This window comes from Anarhichas minor, unplaced genomic scaffold (assembly GCF_050575085.1).
Source record: "Anarhichas minor isolate MPS153535 unplaced genomic scaffold, ASM5057508v1 ptg000028l, whole genome shotgun sequence".
Lineage (NCBI taxonomy): Eukaryota > Metazoa > Chordata > Actinopteri > Perciformes > Anarhichadidae > Anarhichas > Anarhichas minor.
Genome location: NW_027466474.1, coordinates 361,980 through 384,035, shown reverse-complemented (window position 1 = coordinate 384,035; position 22,056 = coordinate 361,980). Strand labels below are relative to the sequence as shown.

The 22,056-nt window shown below is 43.8% G+C and overlaps 1 protein-coding gene across 2 annotated transcripts in view; it reads left to right on the top strand.

Moving 5' to 3' along the window:
* rapgef2b (Rap guanine nucleotide exchange factor 2b) overlaps nucleotides 1-22,056 on the top strand; it is a 95,332-nt gene that overhangs the window by 54,984 nt on the left and 18,292 nt on the right. For both annotated transcript variants that reach the window (XM_076103254.1, XM_076103253.1), the window contains exons 7-8: nucleotides 16,285-16,416; nucleotides 20,632-20,809. In XM_076103254.1, coding sequence (XP_075959369.1) covers nucleotides 16,285-16,416; nucleotides 20,632-20,809 — 310 coding nt within the window. The remainder of the gene's footprint in view (nucleotides 1-16,284; nucleotides 16,417-20,631; nucleotides 20,810-22,056) is intronic.

The following is a 22,056-nucleotide window of genomic DNA, read 5'->3' as shown; positions in this document are numbered from 1 at the left end:
CTCTCACTCAGTCACTTAATGTCTTTGTGCCGTCACTCGGTTTCAAATGAAATGTTGATGCGGCCGCTATCGGGGCCTCATGTTTACTGAACACTACACTCCAGATTTTATCTACAACAAATTATGATAATTTCCAATATCTCCTCTACCCTTTGTCCTCCATTTCTCCTCTCCTCTGCCTTCTCCTCCTCGGCCCCAGACGCCCCAAACTCTCTGAGCAGATGAGAAGTATTCCTCCTCTGGGTTTACTCGGTGGCCAGTAGGGCGTCAAAGGCTCCAAACAGCTGTTCTGTAATTACAAAAGCAGCAGGAGTCGGCCAATCAATACTCCTTTTACTCTTTTCCTCCACCCGGGCGGCCTGGTGGTTAGCGAGGCCGCCCTGTAATCAGAAGGTCACAGGTTTAATCCCTGCAGCAGCCGACGCGTCCATCAGCAACCGTGCGCTCTGCTGGAGTGTCCTTGACACTGACATTGCTCACTCTTCTTCTGACTACTTTTTAATTGCCTTCAGGTCTATATGGAGGTGGAGTTATTCCAGATAAGGATGAGTGATGTCAGTTTCTCTGACAAGTATTTATGTTTGAGAGTTTTTGAATATAAAAAGTTTAGTGCTTGCATCAGAGACCCTGAGACAACAACGTTATCATGAAAAATGAATGGATATGTTGGTGGTCTCCTCAAAGATGTATGCTCCTGTATGTGGTTTATAGCACATCTTCACTTAACATTAACTTCACACCCGCTCTATCTTAACTTACCTGTTATTAGGGCTAATGGGTTTATTTTGCTTGTAATTTGCAATTTAAAATGGTGCACTTTAAAAGAATAGTTTCAGCATTTGGCAAGAGTTAGAAACTGTATACCACTCTCATGTGAGTTTGTTCAATATGTAGGCTACACATATAGCATATAGCAAGCAATATTTAGCTGCTTGCTAGCTTCAAAGGCAGGATGAGCCAGACTACCTCTTTCCTCTCATTCCAGTCTTTGCGCTACGCTAAGCTACCCTGCTGCTGGCTCCAGTTGAACATGGTATTGATCGCCTCTTCTAACCGTCGGCAAGCAATCGCAGAAGTGTATCTCTCAAAGTATCGAGCTATTCATTTGATAATATTTTGTATTGAGGTCGCTCATCCCGCCTTTGAAGCTAGCGTGAGCACAAGCAGCTAAATATTGCTTGCTATGTGTGAGCTTTCATTCAAATATTTTCCTTACTTTGAAGTTGCGTTTTCTTTGGATGATTGATTTGAAGAATCTCTCGTAGGATCGTTTAATCAAACATCATTTCATGTGATTCTTTTCATGTGGACTAACGTTCTAACTGGTAGAGGAATGAGATGGAGGCTCAGAGCTTCCTGCACCACGATGGCGTGTGTTTGAGGTGACGTGCCAAAGGTTTCAATGTTAATTTAGAGAAGTTAAAGTGATTTTGAAAACCATTACACATAGCACCTTTATAAATGGAGTCTTATTGTCTGCTTAGAGGTCAAACATGTCCTGCAGTGGTAATGAGGAGGTCCGGAAGTTAAACTGATCTGTTCTGTAATCTGCAGGCACGCTCAATGGAGGGATGTGTGGGCGAGCCAGAATAATAATGCAAGTGTCTGCATGTTCCCTACCTGTCCTTGGCTATAAGAGCACTGAGAAAGTTGAATTTTCACCTTGGAATCCCATTTATGTGCCGAGTCCCAGAACAGTGAAAAAGCGTTGCCAGAATAATTGTTGTCAGAATGAAAGAAACGTGTTTCAAGATGCTTGTTCAACATTGAAATAAGTTGAATGTCTGCCATAGGAAGGGATTAATTAAAGTGTTTTATTGGTATTGGGCATAAAGGACGTTTTAGGCTTCTGTCTAACATGGACACTTTTCTCTGTGTGGTGCAAAACGCTGCATTTTTTAACAAGGCGGTGAAGCTTTCACCTGCTGTTCCTCACATCCTCGACTGACAAGTGGAATGTTTGATAACTTTCATCTCCTCTGCTTCTTTCCATGGCTTTCTCCTTTAACCTGGCTCCCAGGAATGCAATAAACCTCAGGTACCGTATCTATTGACAATGTTGTTTGGTGTTTTCTATACGTGTGTGTGTCTGTGTGTGTGTGTTCTAGCTGTCTGTGTTTGTGTTCCTGCTGGTGGTTTTATCTGCGTCTGTTTCTCATTTGTCGTCGTATCTGTAGCTTCTGGTAGACTCCCTTAATAAATACCTTCCATTTGCTGGCTTCGAGGCTGAAGAAGTCGAAGAGAGAAGGCAATTGTGTTACCACGACACCCACGGCAACATGAAATGAATTCTTTTTAAAATCAAGCGTGATTCAAAAAACCGCTCTTTCCTCTCCTCTCCTTCCATACACATTATCCTGTTTTTGATCTGAAGAATGAACATGCTTAGCTGAGAATGGACTTCATCGCGTCGCCGGTTGATGACAGAACAACGTGATAAACATCTCTCTGGTACAGCTTATGGGCCTGTAAACCGAGATAATGGCAACAATCAGGCTGATTGAGGGGCATCATTTCTCCAACGCTGTGCCTCTCTGCTGATGTGCTTGATAATGGTATCGAATGTCTTTCGGCGCTCTGGATTATTACCATCCCTGCTGTGTGGGTGCGGTTCTGCTGGGTCTTGCATTCAATGTGGAGATGATGTACTGATGGTGCCGTTAATGTGCTAAGTGTTTGATTATGATGGCTTTGAAAGACATTTACCCGAGCATAACACAGCTGTTTGAAGATGAATCGACCATTTCTGCTGCACGCAAACATAGAATCCCAGTTCACGTCGTATCTCGGTAGTTCATCACGGAGTCCTGCCGTGTTCCGAGGAAGAGGTTGCAAAGATCGGAGCTCAGGGTGTCGAGCAGTTCAGACCTGCTGAGAAATGGCGGTTGCAGAGAGAACAAACCTGCCACTCTCGGCCGCAGAAAAGCCGAGCTCCTATTTTTAGAGCTGTCCTTTGTGACAACCTGCTCTGCTTCAGCTGTGCGGAGATACAAAAGCCTCAGCTGTGAAAAGACATTGTGTAGCAACCGCAGCAGTGAAAGAAGAAACGGTTCATTGTACACTTTTATTTATTTGTTTTTTTTCTTTGTGTGTTTTGTTTAAGGTTATTCAGGGGAGATTTTTAGGGCTGCAGCTATTATTTCTTTATTCATTAATCCGTCACAATAATCTATCGATCATTTGGTAGAATCAAAGTTTCTCAAATCCAAGCTGATATTATCCAAATTGTTTGATTTGTCTGACAAACAGACCACAACCCAAAGATATTCACTTTACTCTGATTTGAGCAGCTGGAATTTTGCTTAAAAAATGACTCAAACCACAAATCAATGATTGACATACGTAACTTTCTGTCCATCAACAAATTGATTAATTGTTTCAGCTCGAGATCTTAATATTGTTGAATCTGTAAATACAGTAAAGATGACTCGATTGTCAAACGTGTAGGTCAAGTATTTTCTTTATTATCTAATGAACATACATTTTTATTTTCAGTTGTAGTGCGTCTTTCTTTGTTGAATTGAGCGTCTCGGTTCCAGCACGGACACCAAAAGCTAAATCTGTGTTTAGAGTTATTAATAGCCAAATATCAGACCTTGACAGAAATGGAACAGATATTTTCGGGCGTGTTCGTACTCGATAACGACACAGTGAAATCGTGCCTCGTGCAAATGAGTAAAACGAGCTTCTCATTTACAACTGGCTGCGGTTCATTTCTCAGCCGCTGATATAGAAAACACGCTTACTGACATTTGATTTGCTTTTCATGTCACTTTTGACATTCAAAAGACCTTTTTTAAAGTCGAGTGTTTTCAAAAGGCTTTGACAGATGACATTTATTTCTACGGTAATGAGCCTGCATGTGGCGAGGATAACAAAGTACTTTTTGTATGTTTGTGTCACGTAAATAAGATCAAAATCTCTCATAAGCAGATCAGTTTGAGCTGCTCAGTGTTGAGCATGTTAGACAACGCTGGATGCTGCAAGAGATATACATAAGGTTCTTATTCTGCTGGTTTGGTTAAGTAAGTGTTAAAATCTGTTTTGTATGAGTCTGAAAATAGAATTAGTAGAACTGTCTTGCTTTGTTGGGTGCACTGTCTCCTAATGTTGAGATAAACGAGAATATGACTGTTTTTAGTTCAGTTTGACACAGCAGTCTAACTTACAGATATATATATAAAAAGAGTCATTATTGCCCACAGATGCATTTTTATCCGACTTGAAGCACCTTCCATGAAATGACACTATAAAACCAGCTTTAAATCTTGACTTAGTGGAAGGAAATATTCACAGTCTTCACTATTCCCTTTCACACATTAACTTTTTGTGAATATCATCAAGTTATTTTTTGCCAATTGATTGAAATCTGCTTCATATATTCATGCCTCCTTCATGATAGATCCTAATAATGATGCTCTCTTCATTGTCCACGCTGGGCCATCACCAGATAAAACACGTTGCTTTTCCGATACTTACTTTTATGACCAAATTACTTTAAACCTAATGGCATTCCCATCAGCCTCAGCTGCACTTTATGTTAGCGCTAATTGTTGTTGCTAACACGCTGAAGTGAAGAACAAGGTGAAAATAGTACCTGCTTAAACATCAGCATGTGAGTGTTGTCTTTGGCGATGTTAACATTTAGCTCAGATTTCCTGTCTCTCCATTTCTTTCGGATGTGGAAAGGAGAGAAACGGGAACATTGGGCAAGAAACACAAAGGTGACTCCTTCACGCCCCCGCACATTATTCCACAGTTAGACTTCCAGTTCATTACCTTCCACAGTGAGTCTATAACCTGAACCGGAAACCTCTAGTTTCTGATCAACTTCTCACTCACTTGCTAACAATGTTACTTTGCCACTTATTCTCCAAGAGCTTCTCTTTTCATTTGCTGTTTTTTCTGATTTATACACTTTTTTGCGGCGGGCATGACAGAAGTTTAACCTCTGTGAGCCTGCATGTGTAATCTCTTGAACGTGTCTGGCTGCCTGTTTTCTTTCTGCCAAATTATTTTCAGAGCAGCGTGCAGGTGACAACGGCTTGATAAATGAAATAATCCCTCGGGCTGCCGCAGCTATGAAATCGTCGTCCCTTTTATTCGATCATCTTTCTCGTCCTAACAATGCTATTTAGAGCCGTCGTAATGGGAGCGACTTCAAGGATTAATGCACAGAGCTGGCACTCAGGCGCGCTGTGTTTCCTCTGCTGTCGGCTTACAAACAAATTCAGTCAATAAGGATGGACACAGGTCAATGAATCAGAGTATGTTGACTTTGATCCTATAATAGCCCGTGTGTGTCTATGAGTGTGAGAGTTTTCTTAAGCAAAACGACCTGCTCACCCATTGCAAGTCAAGTGAGATCTAAGACGTCTCTTTTTTTGGTGGTGAGATATGATTTAGTTATTTTTACTTTAGAAGCATGTTTCCAGTTCCGCCAGTGCATAATTTAACCCCGTCTCTAGTCTCTTTCTCTGGAGATAGATGTGTATGGGTTAAAGGCACATTAAAGTTCCAGTACACAGGCTTTTGGGTGTGGTCCAGATGTGAGATGAGTTTGTTGGCTTGTTTATGGTTTTTATTTTTAGGGTGCTGTTTGGGAGTATCTATCTGACTGTAAGTTTAATCACTGTAAGTGAACAATAAAATCATGCTGAAGGGCTGTTTTTATCTCAGCTGTGTCATGAGTTGAATGCAGAAGCATCTTATCTTGTGCTGGTTGTACGTCATATTGACTGAAAATCATCAGCAGAATGCTTTAAATGTGAGCTGCTGCCTGATACTGTTGAATTAAGGAAGGAAAGGAGATAGATGGCAGATTTTGCCATGTATGATGAAACACTTGCGTGTGTGTGTGTGTGTGTGTGTGGAGATAGTGACTCTGTCATCCAGCAGCGTAATGAGGTTTTTATGGCTCTAATGCTGCGCATCAGCAGGCAACACACCATCACAATGCCGACCCCATAAATGCATTGAACAGCAGTAGCCAGGGTTCACAGACTGTTTACAAATGGTAGACGAAGCCCCGCCCACCCTCTTCCGCCTCATGCATTTAGCACACACTGCTATTGAGCACGAGTGCATTAATGTTATTCTCAAGTGGCGTTTTTCACGTCACTGTCACGACCCTGTAAGATCGATGCTCCGCTGCCTCTCTCCCTTTTACATGTAGCTTGTGATTAGTCAGTACAAAAATGATTAATGGGCTTGTTTGTTCCTAGAACGCTGTAAGAGGAGGGGGGGTTGGGCAGGAAGGTCTGATATTCCCCAGACACGATCTCCCCCCCCCCCCCCCCCGTGATTGTTGGAGATGCTAATGACCGGGCTGCACAGCAAAGCACCTGAGCTTTTTTTTTTTGTTGTGATACATTACATCATGGCTCGGGGCAAGAGAGGTGATGTCATACCGGGTCTTCAGCTTCCCTCCCCCCTCACCTCCTCCCACTCAGCTCCCCGTTACTCTGACTGGAGCAGCTCCAAAACCAACAAGCGGTACGCTGCTTTCTAGGCATTGTCTGTCCTAGCATAACAAACAGCTCCAGCCTCTGTGGTCTGCGTACAGCAAAAACAATGAGTCACATGCTTTATTGGTTATTGGATTAGCTGTTTATTATATATATTGTTATTTGTGGGAGTTGATACAATTTTGTGCAAAATTTTGACCCGGTTTGGTTCACATTCAGCATCATGGCTCTTGTTGATGATTAGTGTAGATAGTTAATCTATAAAATTTCCTATCAAAGTCCCAGAACTCAAGTTATCTTTTTTGTCCAAACAACAGTCCAAAGCTTAGACATATACAATAAAATAAAATAGAGAACAACAGCATAGATCAGTGCATTGTTGGCATTTTTGCTCAATGAATAACAACAATTCATCAATCATAGTTGTAGTAGTTTCAGTGCTAAAATGATGGTTTAGTCACTCATGTTTCTTAATAAGCAAAGTATTGCAGCTTGGTACAGTTATATTGTACTAAAATAAATTGACTTGTTCTGTCTTTTATTTTTCAAACAAAATAACACCAATAAAACAAGACAGCAGGAAATGATCGACAGCATCAACATGTCAGAAAAACAGCGTGAAAACAAGGCGCGACGCTTCTTGATGAAGCGTGCTATAATGTGTACATTTTGGCAGCTCTGGTTGGTAATATTACGTCCTTTGTGTCTTGGTTGTGAACTGAATTAATATTTTTTTTTTTTTTTTGCAATGTGGATATGAACTGCAGCACGTCTCATTTTTATTGTCTTGGTTGGCCTCTAAACCCCTCCATTGTTCCCTGTGATGTCCTTCAGTCATTTAAAGTGCCGTCCTCATATCTCAGTCTGTCAGGAGACCTTCATATATATGTATGGATCCAATATCCAGAGTCTCTAGAGGCACGGCCAGCCACCTGAGCACACACACACACACACACACACATATTTTTTCCCCCTGCTCCCACAAAGCAGTGGTGTGGTTGCGTGTTGTTTGTTGGTCGGTGACGCTGCTGCTCATTGTACTACAGCTGAGAGAAGGTGAAGTGGAAGTCTATTGCCACTTCTACTGTCTCTTCTCTTTTACACACACACTCACACACACACTCTCGTCTACCCTCCTTCCTCCATTTCGCCTTGTCTCGCTGCTGCCGTCGCCACAGCAACTGAAAGCCCTAGAGGGGGTGAAGGGGGGGGGGGGGGGGGTTGGTCCTCAGTTGCCATGGCTATTCCAGCTGAGTGACAGTGACATCATCGCTGCCAGCCTCATGTGTTTCACTTGGAATACTTTTATGTATCTTTCAGCTCTTTTACTCCTTTATTTTCCAATGAAACGATGCTCCTGTCCTCCCTCTGTCTGTGTCTGCCTCTTTTACTCTCTCTCTCTCTCTCTCTCTGTCTCTCTGTCTCTCTGTCTCTGTCTGTCTCTCTCTCTCTCTGTCTCTGTCTGTCTCTCTCTCTCTGTCTCTGTATCTGTCTCTCTCTCTCTGTCTCCCTCTCTGTCTCCCTGCCCAGGAAATTGCTTTCCTTCATTCCGTTACTATGCCAACCGGCTCTTGTGCCGAAGTGAGCGTGATAATGGCATTACGCGCACTGTGCTCCTCTCCTCCCTCCGTTCTCTTCATCCCTCTGTCAGCCATCCATCTACCTATCTATACACCTTCTTGAATTCTATTTTCTTCCTCCCACCTCTCGTCCGTGCATTGGCTCCCTCCTCACCCGACGGTTTTGTTCTTGGTGTCGCCTCGCATCATCTCTCCTCCTCACTTTCATTTTACTCGTCCACCCTCTCTCCAGCTTTCTATCTTGGGGTGTTGTGAGCCCTCCACAGGGGCACAGCCATAAAGGCTGCTGTTACAGCATCACTGTCTGGCAGGGAGGAGGTCTTTACTCCCCACCCCCCTCCAGCGCCACCACCACTCCCCTCCTCCACCCATGACACACATACACACATCCCCCTGCTCCCGTTACAAACAAACCGCTGGCTTTAACGTACAGTACCTCGGCGGAGGCTGCAGGTGTCTCTGTCTTCAAAATAATGTAATGGTGCATAAAGGCGTCTGGGTGCGCGCGTGCTTTTCTGTGTGTGTGTAGATTTTGCTTTCGGGAGCGGGAGAGAGAGAGGGAAGGCGGAGGGCGCAAACGTGAGTGAAAGTGTTGTCAGCCATTTTTCTCATATTTTTTTTTTTTCTTTTTTCCTGTTTTCTGCTTTATTATCGGCGCGCTGCTGGTCTCCGACTAGAGACCGGAGAGAGAGAGAGCGAGCGAGAGGCTCGACTTCGCTTGGATAAAAGGATATTCCCCCCCCTCTCTCTTCTTCCTCCTCTCCCTCTGTGGTTTTAAGATATTTCTGTGGCAAGCAGCGGGGAGGCTGCAATAAACGCAGAAGCTGGTGTTGGTTGTTGGAGAGTCTAATCAGGCCAGGAGACAGCGGATACTCCCCAAACTGTCAAGCCGCCGCCTGCTGCCAGAGAGACGGTGCAGCCGAAGGGAGGGGAGAGAGAGGATGGGGGTCTGTGCTGTAGCATAGAGCAGGTCCGGGGATGTTAGATTTTAGCCCGGTGAACATTTTTTCATTATGAAACCATTAGCAGCATCAGAGAGCAATGGAGTCCCGAGCCAGCAAGAGAAAACCCCGGTAAGTAGCATATCGACGTGCAACGTTGCAACGTCTTCTCTCCATATTTCTTCTTTCTCTCTCTCTCTCTCTCTCTCTCTCTCTCTCTCTCTCTCTCTCTCTCTCTCTCTCTCCCTCGTTTATGACCCGCTAGATATGATTACCGGCCATATAATGGGTGTGCATCGGATTTCTATCGAGCCTCCACGAGAAGAAACCGGGCTCACCATGAAGGCTGATCGTTGCCGTGTCGAGCCTCCGATGTGTGTCGGTGTGTTGTACTAGAAACGGCCGCCATGTGCTTGCTGTCACTCACGCGCGCAGACACACGCGCCCTGCATTTTAAGGACCATGTTGATCTTATAGGCCTGGACCGTTCTCGTAAAATAACGGGTTATAAAATAGTTCATACGAAGTGAAACTTCCAGGTCAATATGTCGTTAATAATCATTTAAATACACATTATAGACTTATTGATACCTGTACAGATATAGTGATTTTTTTTTCTTTGGTTTGAGGCGCACACACATCCACGTGTGTGCGTGTTTAACGACCGACGTCTCTGCCCTCGTTATGTTTTACGACGCACTGACATGACAATATTTGATTGTAGGTCCCTAAGATGTGCCCATAAAATGAATCACGCCAGGTGTCTTTTGCATTGGAGAGGAGAAGAAGAAGAAGAAGAAGAAATAAATCCGAGTGGTTTGATGCGAGGTGATGTCATGTGTGCAGAGAGGAAGCTGCCCTAAATCCAGTTACCCCACCTCTGAACCTCATAGGAGCTGCTTAAACCCTGGTAACGTTATCATACGCGATGCTAAAAAAAAGAGATACTTCAAAGCAGAACGTGATTAGAAGAATACACTTGATATTTTGGGGCGTAGTAGCCTAAGTGTTATTTATTTATTTGTTTGCCTCACCAGCTGAAGTACTAGTTTGACCCTCCTGGTTCATTTAGCGCTGCAGCTGGTGGTGCTGTCCGTGGTGCTGGATGCAGCCGGCAGCTCCAGCAGACACTCGGAGGCCTGAGCTGATCTGCACTTGAACGGTAGACGGATAGATCGGCTGTCAGCGCCGCTGGCATCACTCACACGTCGGGGCCACACACACATGCATAGACACACAGAGGCAGGGCTGTAAATCAAACTGATGGACGGCTCCTGGATCGCAGAGCTCGGATGCCGAGGAAGAAAAAAAATCACCTTAATATTGCTCTAATAGTCACGGACGTGTCATTGTTGATGACATATCTCATCCTCCTTCCTCATAGTTTGTGCAGCAGGGGAACCGTACATGACACCAAGAATATCTCTCTCTCTTTCTCTTTTATTTTTATTTGTACAAAACAATGCAATGTATTTTATAACCTCTATGATGTGTTTTATGTGCCATATGTAGCCAAAGCCAACCCTCCTCCAACTCTGTGATTTAGTGCCCCATTGTATGTTGATGCCGGATATACGTTGATATGAGCACTCTCAGTATTTTGGTATAGTATGACTGTAATAATCTATAGTCTTCATGATGTGCTGTGCCATTTGAGTAATACCCACATTGAAATAGATCTTTCAACATTGAATTGACTGGTTTTCCAGGAATCTAACAAAAGCACTCGGCCAAGTGAGTATAGTAGCTTCTCTCTGCGCACTTAAAATACCCTTCAAATGTTTGTTTTGAAGTTACGACTTTTAACAAGGAATGGCAAGTTCTGTCAATTAGCATGTCATTCTAATTCAGCAATTGTTATTGGCAGGATGGAATAGTTTCAACAGCCAAAACATGATGAAAGCCCAACGCATACGTACACACCTCAAGTTAGAAATACCGAGCAGACATGCCAGCAAGTTAACACAAATGGCAATTAGATGAAACATAGAGAAACATGAGTTTGGCTTGTTTTATGATTGTCTTCCTTGTGTAAGTTTGGCTACGTCGTCTGAAGTCAGTGTAGAAAGGAGTAAACATGTGTTGTGTTCATTCTTTGGGAAGATCTCTAGATTGTTTACCTTTTCTCTCTTTAGCTCCTCCTCCTTCATTACATTTTAGTTTTCTTATGTTCTCAGCATATAGATGGAGGCTAGTGTAAATATTAATTTAGCCCAGCAGGAAACCCAGCATGGGTAGAGTCAATAACAGCCACCAGATCTTATTACAGTAATGACATCACCATCGTAGCTTCATGACCATTGGCTGCCACTCTGTGTAATTCCCCGTTTGCTTGTCTTTCCTCTGGAGACCTGTGATTTCCACTCTCATAGCTGCATTTTATCTTTACTGCAACAAGGCACACATTGACTCACACCGTCACGGTACAATTCATGTTGATTTATGGCTTTTTTTATGGATGTTTATGGTTTTATCTTTTGGTGATTACTTGACCATGAATGCTGTCTCCTTATCTTTGAACAGTTCATTGAAATAATGCCTATGTGCTAAAGACATGGGGCCCATATGGTTTAGGCTTGCTGGGCCTGGATAATGATGTGTTTTTTTTAATTTACTTGACATTTTGTCACCCATAGTCCTTATAACCTCATTAACAACTGGCAGTAATATGGCAGGAGAAGCCTACTTTTTACAATAATTGACACCTGGAACAATAATGATTGTAATAGCAATATAGTGGACTGGACTGTATTCCTCGTTGTAGGTGGTCCTCACCCCTTGTCTTAACGCTGTCTCGTGTGGTGCTGACTGGTGGAGCTGTAACTAGGGAGGGGAAAGCCCAGAGAACATATCGGGCCCATTTAATCGGACACCCCGCCGAAAGGGTTTTAATCTCTTGATCCGCGAGGCTCAGGAAAGCGAGAAGTGGCCAGGGGAAACTCTGGGATGTGCATGCTGTCTTTTAGCCTTCAAAACATTGGCAGCTCTCCATTTCTTAACAAGTAGACAAAGTTAAAACCACATGTGAAATGTTGAAAGGAGCGCAGCGCCGCTTCAGGCGCCTTTTAGCGGTTTGAAGTCAGAAAGAAAAATCATGTTGTTGTGTTTTTGCTCCATAATTTAAGCCTATTAAACCAACAACTTCAATTTAGCTCCTTTCATAAGAAATATGAGGGTGTTTTTTGAGACCACTTAATGCTTTGCGCAGCATACAGGGGCTGTATTTCTGAGCCTGGCCAACCACAATACTGGACACCTGGTGTAGTGGCACAGATTCACCCCCTGCATGTAAAGGCGCTAAAGAGATTGAGATCTGGCCAGCGCTTCCACCCAGCAATCTAGGTCATTAGGTCTACAGTTTAATTTAAGGAACGCCACATCTGCTCACATGTAGGCAGAGCTGAGTGTTGTGGGTCGAGCATTAGAGCGATGCTTAATCCTCCTGTGACCGCTGATTGTACGTATTTTCGGCTCGTGGTTTTGCAGAGCTCACTTCATTTGTTCGCGAGAGGGCACTGAATTCCGAGCAAAGGAGTGCAGAGAGAGGCCGAGTTAAGGTAGGAGAATAATCACGATTTCATGCTGTGGCTGATTGCGTGAGCAGATCACTGTTGGATTTAAATAATAGCGTGTCCGTACACACTCTGCAGATCGATCGGGGTTAACGACGCACTGTGCATGTATTGCTGTTTGCCGTGCCACTGATTGTAAAAGCGTAATGAGGACGTGTGTCAGTATTGTTGTGCTGGCATCCATCTTGGCCCAGTCTCTTGCAATGCCATTGGGCCGAAGTGGTCAATGGACCACATGCTTGTAGACTGAATGGACGCTGGCTTATTGGCCGACAGACAGATGACCTAAATGAGTGGAGAGAATGGATTAAGTGTTTATTATCCGCTCCCTTTATCCTGCTGTCCTGCCTTCCCTTTATCTCTCCCTCTGTCCTGGGGGCGGGGCTTGTAGTTTATGGGGGGCTTGTTGGGAGGGGGTGGGACCTTTCTAGCTGGTTGTGGAAAGCAGTGGGTATATTATTATTATTATTGACATATAAACCACTCCAGTGGCTGGTTAGAAGGCCATATCGACAAACTCCACATGACCGGTCCTGTACTCTCAATATTGAGAATATTTAATTAATTTCCATTCATTGAATGCGCAACAAAACTGTTAAGAAAATGTTAATAATTTAGGAATTTAGTTTTTATTTGATTCCTATAGGGCAGTAGTGGTTTTATCTACAGTATTTCTTTCTTTTAAAGGCTATTCTTCGATATTCTTAAACGATAAGGTTGGTGATGGTCTATATTTTTGTAATTGTCACTAAACTCAAGAATGAAAAAAATGGAAGCCTCAAAGCCACAACACTCTTGTGACAGATGTCGGGTAATAGATATAAATGGTCATGGTCGTAGCTCCAACATAACTCCACTTCTGGGGTTTGTATTGCATCAGAGTGACATTCTGCTCCATAATCTGTTTTGCTCCCGAAAAGTCATCAGGAGGAAATGGGATGATGCTTCATCACTGCAGCTACAAACAGACAAAGGGATTCGTCACACCACACAATAATGCCCAGCCAGTAATAATAACAATGTGGAAGTCAGCTGGAGGCGTTGCGAGTGAAGTCGACCAGACGAGGAGAAGGGAAATATTAGTCTGGGGGGGGGGGGGGGGGTTTGTGACTGACTTGGCCCTCCGGTCGACCACTTTGGTTAGTGCAGCCAGCCAGATAATTAAACGTGATGGCAATCTTTGACACAGTGTAGTCGAATCACACCTCGGTGCCACAGGAGCTGCACTGTCTGGCTCTGTCTCTTGTCACATGACACATAAAGGCGCCTTGTGGATGGATACGTCTTATTTTCTCATTTTACTCTCACAAACAGCTCAGAAAGGTCTCCAAAGATCTTGCCACACCTTCTGCTTAATCAATTCAGTGCCACAACACCACCAAGCTCTTCGATTTTTAGTGTGTCTCTGTCCCACAGAGCAGATCATGAATATTGAGAAGCCCTTTAGTCGAAAACTAGTTTCCAATATTCCACAGTGATAATTCTGTCACTTTCCTCGTGTTTCCAAAACTAATTAACCGGTGAGTGCTTCAGAAGCGGTGACGTTTTCTCAGAGTACGTTCAAGAGCAGATGACGGCTCAAACCCATTTACTTGCAAATGAACCTCCCGATACGCATTTCTGTCCAATCTCTTCCATTTGTCCTCCAAGTGAGGCCTCATATTGTTGCTGCCATTGAGGCAGATTTAAAAAAAAAACTATCCCAGGCAGTGTTGTTGTTTACAGCCCAAAAGTGCATTTTCAGGCAGATGACTCCCAGGCTGTTCCTCTGAGACCATTTTACCTTTTGCACATCAGAGAAGAAGAGCTAAAAGCCTGGCTAGTGCCTGCACCGTCTGTCCAGTGTCACACCCACAGTCAGGATTTACTGGAGCAAAGTTGAAATGTAAGTTCATAGTCTTGCCTTTCATGAAAGCTCGGTTAAAAGTTTTTACGGTCAAGAAGAAACATTTAAAAACGCATAAATAAAATCCCAAATCTTGTTTACTATCAACATCTGAAATCATCCAGCATGTAAAAACACTGTTAAACTCTCTCTCTGTAGATGTTTAGATGTAGCTCTGATGTCACATGAAGCAACCTAGCTTATATCGGCCATATTTGAATTTTAGGTGTAAAAGATTAATATTGATGATCTGCCGCAGCCAGAAGTGGAGTTTAAAGCGGCTCGGAGCAGTCTCCCTGCTGAGTATCAGATAGATGTTGGTAAATAAAACATTTGGTCATGAAATATTTATCTATAGACTCCATGAACCAGTTCACGCAGTTTGATTAAATTCATATTTAACCCTGTAGCTCTCTAGTCCGATATGATGGGTTTCATTGAAAACACTATATATTGTGCACATTTAAAATGTTATTCAAACTGACATTTTATATATTATGTAAACTAATATATTTACAGTTTATAAATCAACGTCATGTTAATAAGTAAAGGACTTTAGATAGCTAGTTAAAGAGATTTACTGTACCCAATGAGGGATTCAATATCAGTTTTCCAACTGTAGACACCATTGAAAGCAAAGCGTTGATGCAAAGTACAGTACTGATTGATCAACGCGCTGATTATTTTCTCAGTTTATTGATGATTGTTTTGTTTATAAAATGTCAGAAAACAGCTCTAATAGCCTCGTATAGATACAGCACAGCATGCTCTTCAAATACACCACAAACACTGCCGCTGTGTTTGTTTTAATCATCCGCGTCTTCAACCGTCAGCAGGGCGTTCCTCGTGTATTTTACATTTCAGGGTCATCTCCATAGAGAAGTGGGTTAGCTCATTTACAATATGGTTAATTACAGCGTTTCTTTCTGTTACTTTACACACTATGAATAACTCAGAGGGGTTTCCCCCCCCCCCCCCATCACTGGCTGGTGTTCATTTAGGTTATGTGAGTTGCGTGCTTTAATGAGGGTATTTCCTTCAACTATGCAGCACTTTTTATTGGTTAACTCTGCTAAAATAAAGAAGTTCCAGAGCAGCTAACGTCTAACTGCTGATATCAGCAGCTGCATAAGTGTTATAGCACTTCTCAGATGCAGTCAGTTGAACTGTCTCACTTGGACAATGTGCTCTTAAACTGACACATAGGAGGGTGAGGACTAGAGTACTTTTTTGTACAATTATACTATATTGTGTGTTAAACTCGATAAATGTTTTTAACTGATTCTATGGAGGCGGATGATATAATTAACAACTCCCTTTTTTTCTCCCTTTTTCTCTTTGCTTTGATAATAAATTATGTGTAAAGTGGAGCTCTTGCAGTGGGACTAATTAATATGTTTTGTTCTGTTAACGTTGTATAATCACAGTTGTGGAATAAAGACAAAGATAAGCCTCGTAGTATTCATGAAGAGAAGAGTGTTTTAGGCTACTTTCCAATTAACATTAACGTGGGCGATCATTTGTAGTCTGCACATAAATCACATGCAAAATGTTTTCCTACAACAGCCACTGTTCATTTCATGGAAACGACTCGTGCGTCCACTTTGAAATGATAAAATAGGAAACAAACAAAAGGAAAAGAAAGAAATGCAGTAACTTCCAAGTGGAGAAGCCTTTACGCGACATCTTCAATCAACCTGAAGGACAGCAAGCCGTTAAGTGTGTCGCCACTTGGCTGGCAGCCAGCATGAGTGTTAGCGCGAGTGACCAATGGTGGCGGGCGGAGCTGGCTGATACTGACCATCTGTGTGTATGTTGTGTGTGTGTGTGTACGTGCAGCTCCCCGCAGACTTCAGCAGACTTCACCTGGCCGACGGCTTGCACCCACAGGTGACCCACGTCTCCTCCAGCCACTCAGGATGTAGTATCACCAGCGACTCTGGAAGCAGCAGCCTGTCAGACATTTATCAGGTAAGGACGCCACCCGTTGGCGCTGGATCCCCAGTTTGGACTCCCCCGGATAGTTCAGTAGGTGTGGTAGTTTGTGAGCTGGACGTGAAATGTCCCCTTGCGGGATTAATGAAGTTAACTATCTATCTAACTGTGAACGGGGTCGTGAGGTCGGTCATGTGAGATTAAACCTCACACGGTCTAGCTTGGGTTGTCGTTCTTCCGCTAGGATGTGTTTTTTGAAAGCTTACTTTCTAGTTTAAAGTAACACGACATGTTAACTAGTCTATCGTATAATGAAAACTGTCAGTTAATGTTTCTAACTTAATCTGTGCAGATAAATTAAGTAAGAGAACTGAAGCCCAGCTCATATTGAGTCGGTGAGACCCTCCTTGGTGAAATGACAAATCCACCTCCGGGACCGCGGGTTGCTCTCATTAAGCAGTACAAGAACGTTTGGGAGTGAATGTAAGCGCTTGGCAGACAGAGTGGCCGTGAGACACTAATAGGACACTGTCCCTGCTCAACGGGAGACGAGCAGGCGGGCGGGTGGCTGCGAGCAGGTGGGCCAGCCTACATCCTGACTCCAGCTCCGCCGCTCATCACCTCAAAGCACGAGTACAGAACTCCCAGGGAGCCGTGACGTACAACCTCGTGTGATAAGGAGCTTTACGAGCTACAATATTACAGAGAGCAACTGTAGACTCAGATCTTTTTTTATTCATCAGAGTGCGACTAAATAAGTAACACTGACGAAAGGAAATTTAAATATCCTCCAGCGACTTTAACCCCCGCCAGCGGTAAATACAACAAGATTCAGCTGAAAAAGAACACACACACAGAATCTCGTGACTGTGGACGGGCCCCAAACCCGGCAACTAATCCTCTTAACACAGAGCACCCACCCTATTGGCTCCCTGTACCGTCACCTGCTGTGAGCCTATTTGTGTTTGTAAGTGGGCTTGTGACTGCGCTCAGGGGGCATCAGTCAGAATCAATTTGTGTTGTTTGGACCTCTTCTTGGCTTGTGTGCGTGCAAGAGGCATTAGATCATATTGTTTGAATGCAGATTTGTAATTGCGTGTGAGCGTGTGTTATCGTAAAGATGCGTGTGTGTGTGTGTGTGTTTGGCCAAGCTGTGTCTGGCTGGAGCAGGTTGAACAGGTTCTCCTGTCTGTGATCGTGCTCTCACAGCCATCTGCTGGCTCTGTCTCTCCCTCTCTGAAACACACTGTCCTGTCTCTTCTTCTTTCTTCGGGCTCTCAATCCTCTGCTGGAACTCTAACATCTTTTAATCTATCTGTAGCAACAGCTGCTCTGTCTCTAAGCACTATATATACACATGTATACTCGGACACGTTAAATCGTTCTCTCACGTCACATGTGATCAAACTTCTCTGCTCAGCTCTCTGGTGGTGATCTACTTACATGTGTGCTACATCTGTTTTACCTTTCGGACGATTAGTACGGGAGCTCTTTTGTCTGCACACTTTCCTCCACAGTCCCACGTAACTGAATAACTTATTTTGTCCTTTTGTTGATCAAAAATGCCCAAGCATTTGCTGTTTTTCTTTCTCTTTTATGTAAGTGAATTGAATATTTTGGGGGGTTTGGACTGTTGAACCGAACAAGCAGTTAAAAGATCTCAGTTTTGGCTTTATTCAACTATAGTTAACTTACCTGGAGAAAGCTCCAACAGCTTCTGATCAACTACAACCATGCAGCTTGTTTCTACTTGTGACCGCTTTTCACTGGTTGCATAAATATGTCTTTAGGTTGTGATTACTTCAAATTAAGAAAATATGTTTTTGAACACATTTTAGGGACCTGAAGAAGAAAAAGAAATATTGTAATTTTATTTTACTTAATCGTCTCCTAACCTCTCTGATTGATCTAAAGACTGCTTGGGGCTTCTGCTAGTAGCAGAACTTAACTAAAGGAGATAGTTTGTCTCTTACTTTCATCAGCCAGTCTTCAGGGTTGAACTGCTTCTGCTCTTTTTAGACTTTTAGACCACTCTGCTCTACATCAGCATTGAAGATGATGTAAAGGATTACAGCTTTATTGCCCGACGGTACCTGACATGACTCCCCAGACTGTTTGTTTCATGCACGATTACTTTGTTAGCGTACGTTGCACCCTGCAGGTTTCAGAATGAATAATGTGGTAGTAGATCACGGCCCATGTTTGTGGTCTTCACTGGTGGTGTTTTCTGAATAAATGGGTCAGGGGAGGCCTGGTTCTTTACACCTGAGACCACAGGGAGTTGATGGTACAAAGAAATATGGGGGTAGATTTTACCATTAAAGGGCCACAGCTTGTTGATGAGAAGCATCGAACAGTTTAACCACGGCTTCCACATCACTCTCACGTCACCGGCAACATGGCGCACTGTTTTGTGTCTGAATAAATCATGACATTGGTTCTTCAGAAGGACTTTGAAAGCATTGATCCAAGAATAGCCCTGATGAAATATTAACAACACCTGACTTGCCCCGCTGACTTGTAATGCTTACTGCACATTAATGGATGTTTGATGCATGGATGACACGGGAACGAGCCCTTGCACATAAACAAAGGCACACCGGCAACCTGTATTTAAATGCAGCGTGCTGGCTCTCTGGTTTTAACAGGTTATGTCCATGTGACGTGTCTAAGTGTGAAATAGAATCAAGTCACTGTGGCAGCTACGAAGGAATATGCATCCTCACTTCTCTTCTGCTGATTTATTCTGTTTGCTGCAGATAAAAAGTGCGGTGAACCTGTCTAGCGTGTCCTCTGTCCATCTGTAGAAAATGGGCAGTGAATATGCAACTGTCTGAGGTTTCAGGACAAAGAGTGCTCAGGGAATACTGTTCAAATGTATGTAAGAAGTCCTTCCCTATTGTGCTCTGTAAAGACGGTGTTTTTCACAGCCACTTTTACCACCAGAGTTATTTTAGTGCACTGACTCATGTTATTGATTTGTTATGTTTTGAGAGAACATATACTGCAGCGGTTGTATTGTATACTGCTCCTGACTCAATCTGTGAAGGCCTCACTCGTACAACCAGATCCTCGACCCCGCCCACCAGGGCGTGTGCGCCTGTGACGCCCCAAATGGCCACTCAGACACTGGCATACATCATTGATGAGCCCTTTGCACATGGCGTTTGAGGGGAAAGGACATAGGGTTTCTGTGAGAGACCTGGGCACGGGGACTCTGAGCTTTGTGAAAAATTTAAAGCAGACTGACAGTCTGGGAGGTGAAGATGCGTCTGGCTCTGGGACTTTGTGGACAGTTTGCGAAGGCAACTTTTTCTTCTCTTTCCATTAAGAAGCTCGAGGCTGAGCACCAGGTTGCGGTAAGAAGGGTTGTTTTTCACACTGGTGATGTAGCAGGATGATGCTTTGGAGTCCTTTTTTTTTTCCCACACTGCTTTGGTTTATTCCGAGCGAGGGTTTCATGTTGTGTGAGCGTGAACCAGGCAATATGGCCCTTCTGTCATCTATAGAAATGTTTCCTTTGACGATGGCAGAGGAACTCGCTCCTGCACAAGTAATTGCATTACTTTCGCTCCCCATCTCGCTTAATTTTCCTCATCCCCGCACATATTTCATCTTATGCTTTCAAAGAACAGGATCTGGCTTCGAGGCAGGCGGTGGAGTTTGCTGAGGGGGAGAGGAAAGTTGGGAGTTAATTAGCTTGTTACTATGCACAGCAGAGTGTTTGGTGTGCAGTGTTGTTGACGCCTTTCTTACTCATACGACACTGAATACTTCTAATCCATTTCATTAAAAGTGTCAGATCTGCACAACGGTTTCACAGAGGCTCTTGTTCTATTTTGCTTTTGGTTGGAAATGTGTCCCAGCTGATGTTTGTACTGTAAAATGATTTCAGCAGTGTGTGTGTGTGTGTGTGTGTGCGCCTCTGTATCCATATTATGCTGATTCTTTACCCTGGCTGGCTTGGTCAGCAGCTGCCATCATTTTATCCGCTTTTCAGACATCTAGCTGACAATCTAAAGCATTGTTTGTAATGAGCATTCAGGTAGGTGGTGCAGAGTCTCGCTCAAAGACTTTGCTGCAGATCTGAACTTTGACGTTTTGTGCTGTCGTTCTCCAGCTTCTGGTGTTGGATGGAGAAACCAAACCCCCCCCCCCCCCCCCCCCCCACCCCACCCCCACACACACACACCTTGTTGAGCTTTGATCGCAGGTAACTGACTCATCTCTTCGTCTGTTTCCTCTTTGCAGGCCACAGAAAACGAACCAAGTGACATGGACCTGAGCGGCTTGCCAGAGACCGCCGTCGACTCCGAGGAGGACGACGATGAGGAGGACATCGAGCGAGCGTCCGACCCCCTCATGAGCCGGGACATCGTGCGGGACTGCCTGGAGAAGGACCCCATGGACAGAACCGACGATGACATAGGTGAGCCCCCACAACAAACCGTGTCAAACAGAGTTTGTTTCTTTGTGCAGCTTGCGAATAGTGATATTGCAGCGCAGTGTTTACTTTAAAAATATCTATATTTTCTGTGCAATCCTCAGAGTTTGGAGAAGGGTGTGTTTTTCAAAGATATCCATAACAAGCACAAGCAGTGTTGTTCCCGGCTGGGACAGTACTCCTTGTCCCAGTTCTAGATGAATTCAGTGCGGTATAAAAGCCACGCCTTCCTTTCTTACTTGAATCGGTCACAATTAATGTCGGCTTTCGAGTAATTCCCAAAAGCCACATCAGGTTTGCAGTATCATATCCCTTAAAGCTATGACTCAACTCCAATGATAATGATAGGCAAAAAAAGTACGAGTACACACTCTCAGAGCTTAGCTACAGATGTGGACTGGGGGAGGATGATGCACTGGATGTAGAGAGTGAGTGCCAGCCACCCCTCCCCCCCCGCGGTACACCCCTCCCTCTGCCGGCAGGCTTTTCTAGGTCACTTCGGCACATCCTCTCGCCTCACCTCTCCCTGCACATTAAACTTTCAGTGCTTCTGCAGCTTCACACACGACGCTGTTGCCATGCCAAGCACAGGTCAGCCAGAACCGCCAGACTGCTGCTGGCCAGCCAGGAGGAGGGGAGAAGGCTGGTTGGTAGAAGGGGGGAGGGGGAGGGAGGGGGGTATTTTCCCACTTTGGACCTCAGTGAAGGGTGCTGCAGAATGTCTTGCACCCTGGATTATATGTGTATAGCATTTCCTGACACACCCAGTCAAATACACCCAATATTAAAGCCATTCGCCGAAATAACAAAACATGTATTGTTACTTACTAGCTATGCACATGCAGTAGTTTCGGTGTGCCCTATTTTTAAAAGATCCTGCTTTAAATCTCTGCCACCACCCCAGTAAAAAGGAGGTGAAAATAATTTAGTGTAAAACAATGAAAATGAACATTTGAAAAATAAAAAGCAACAGCAACCAATGCCTGGTAGCTCTGCATGATCCTCAGACCTCACTGTGACAGTTTCTCACTCAGACGACTTTGTACTGAAGAAGTTGTCTCAATAAAAAAGTGCCCACAGTGAGATCTGTGGATTATCCTGAGTCATGGGTATTTTAATAATTGATTCATTGCGTTAGTCAGCAGAAATAGCAAACGTCTGATAGTTCCAGCTTTGAGAATGTGCTGATTTGTCGCTTGTCTTTGTCCTGAATTGAATATATTTGTGTTTGT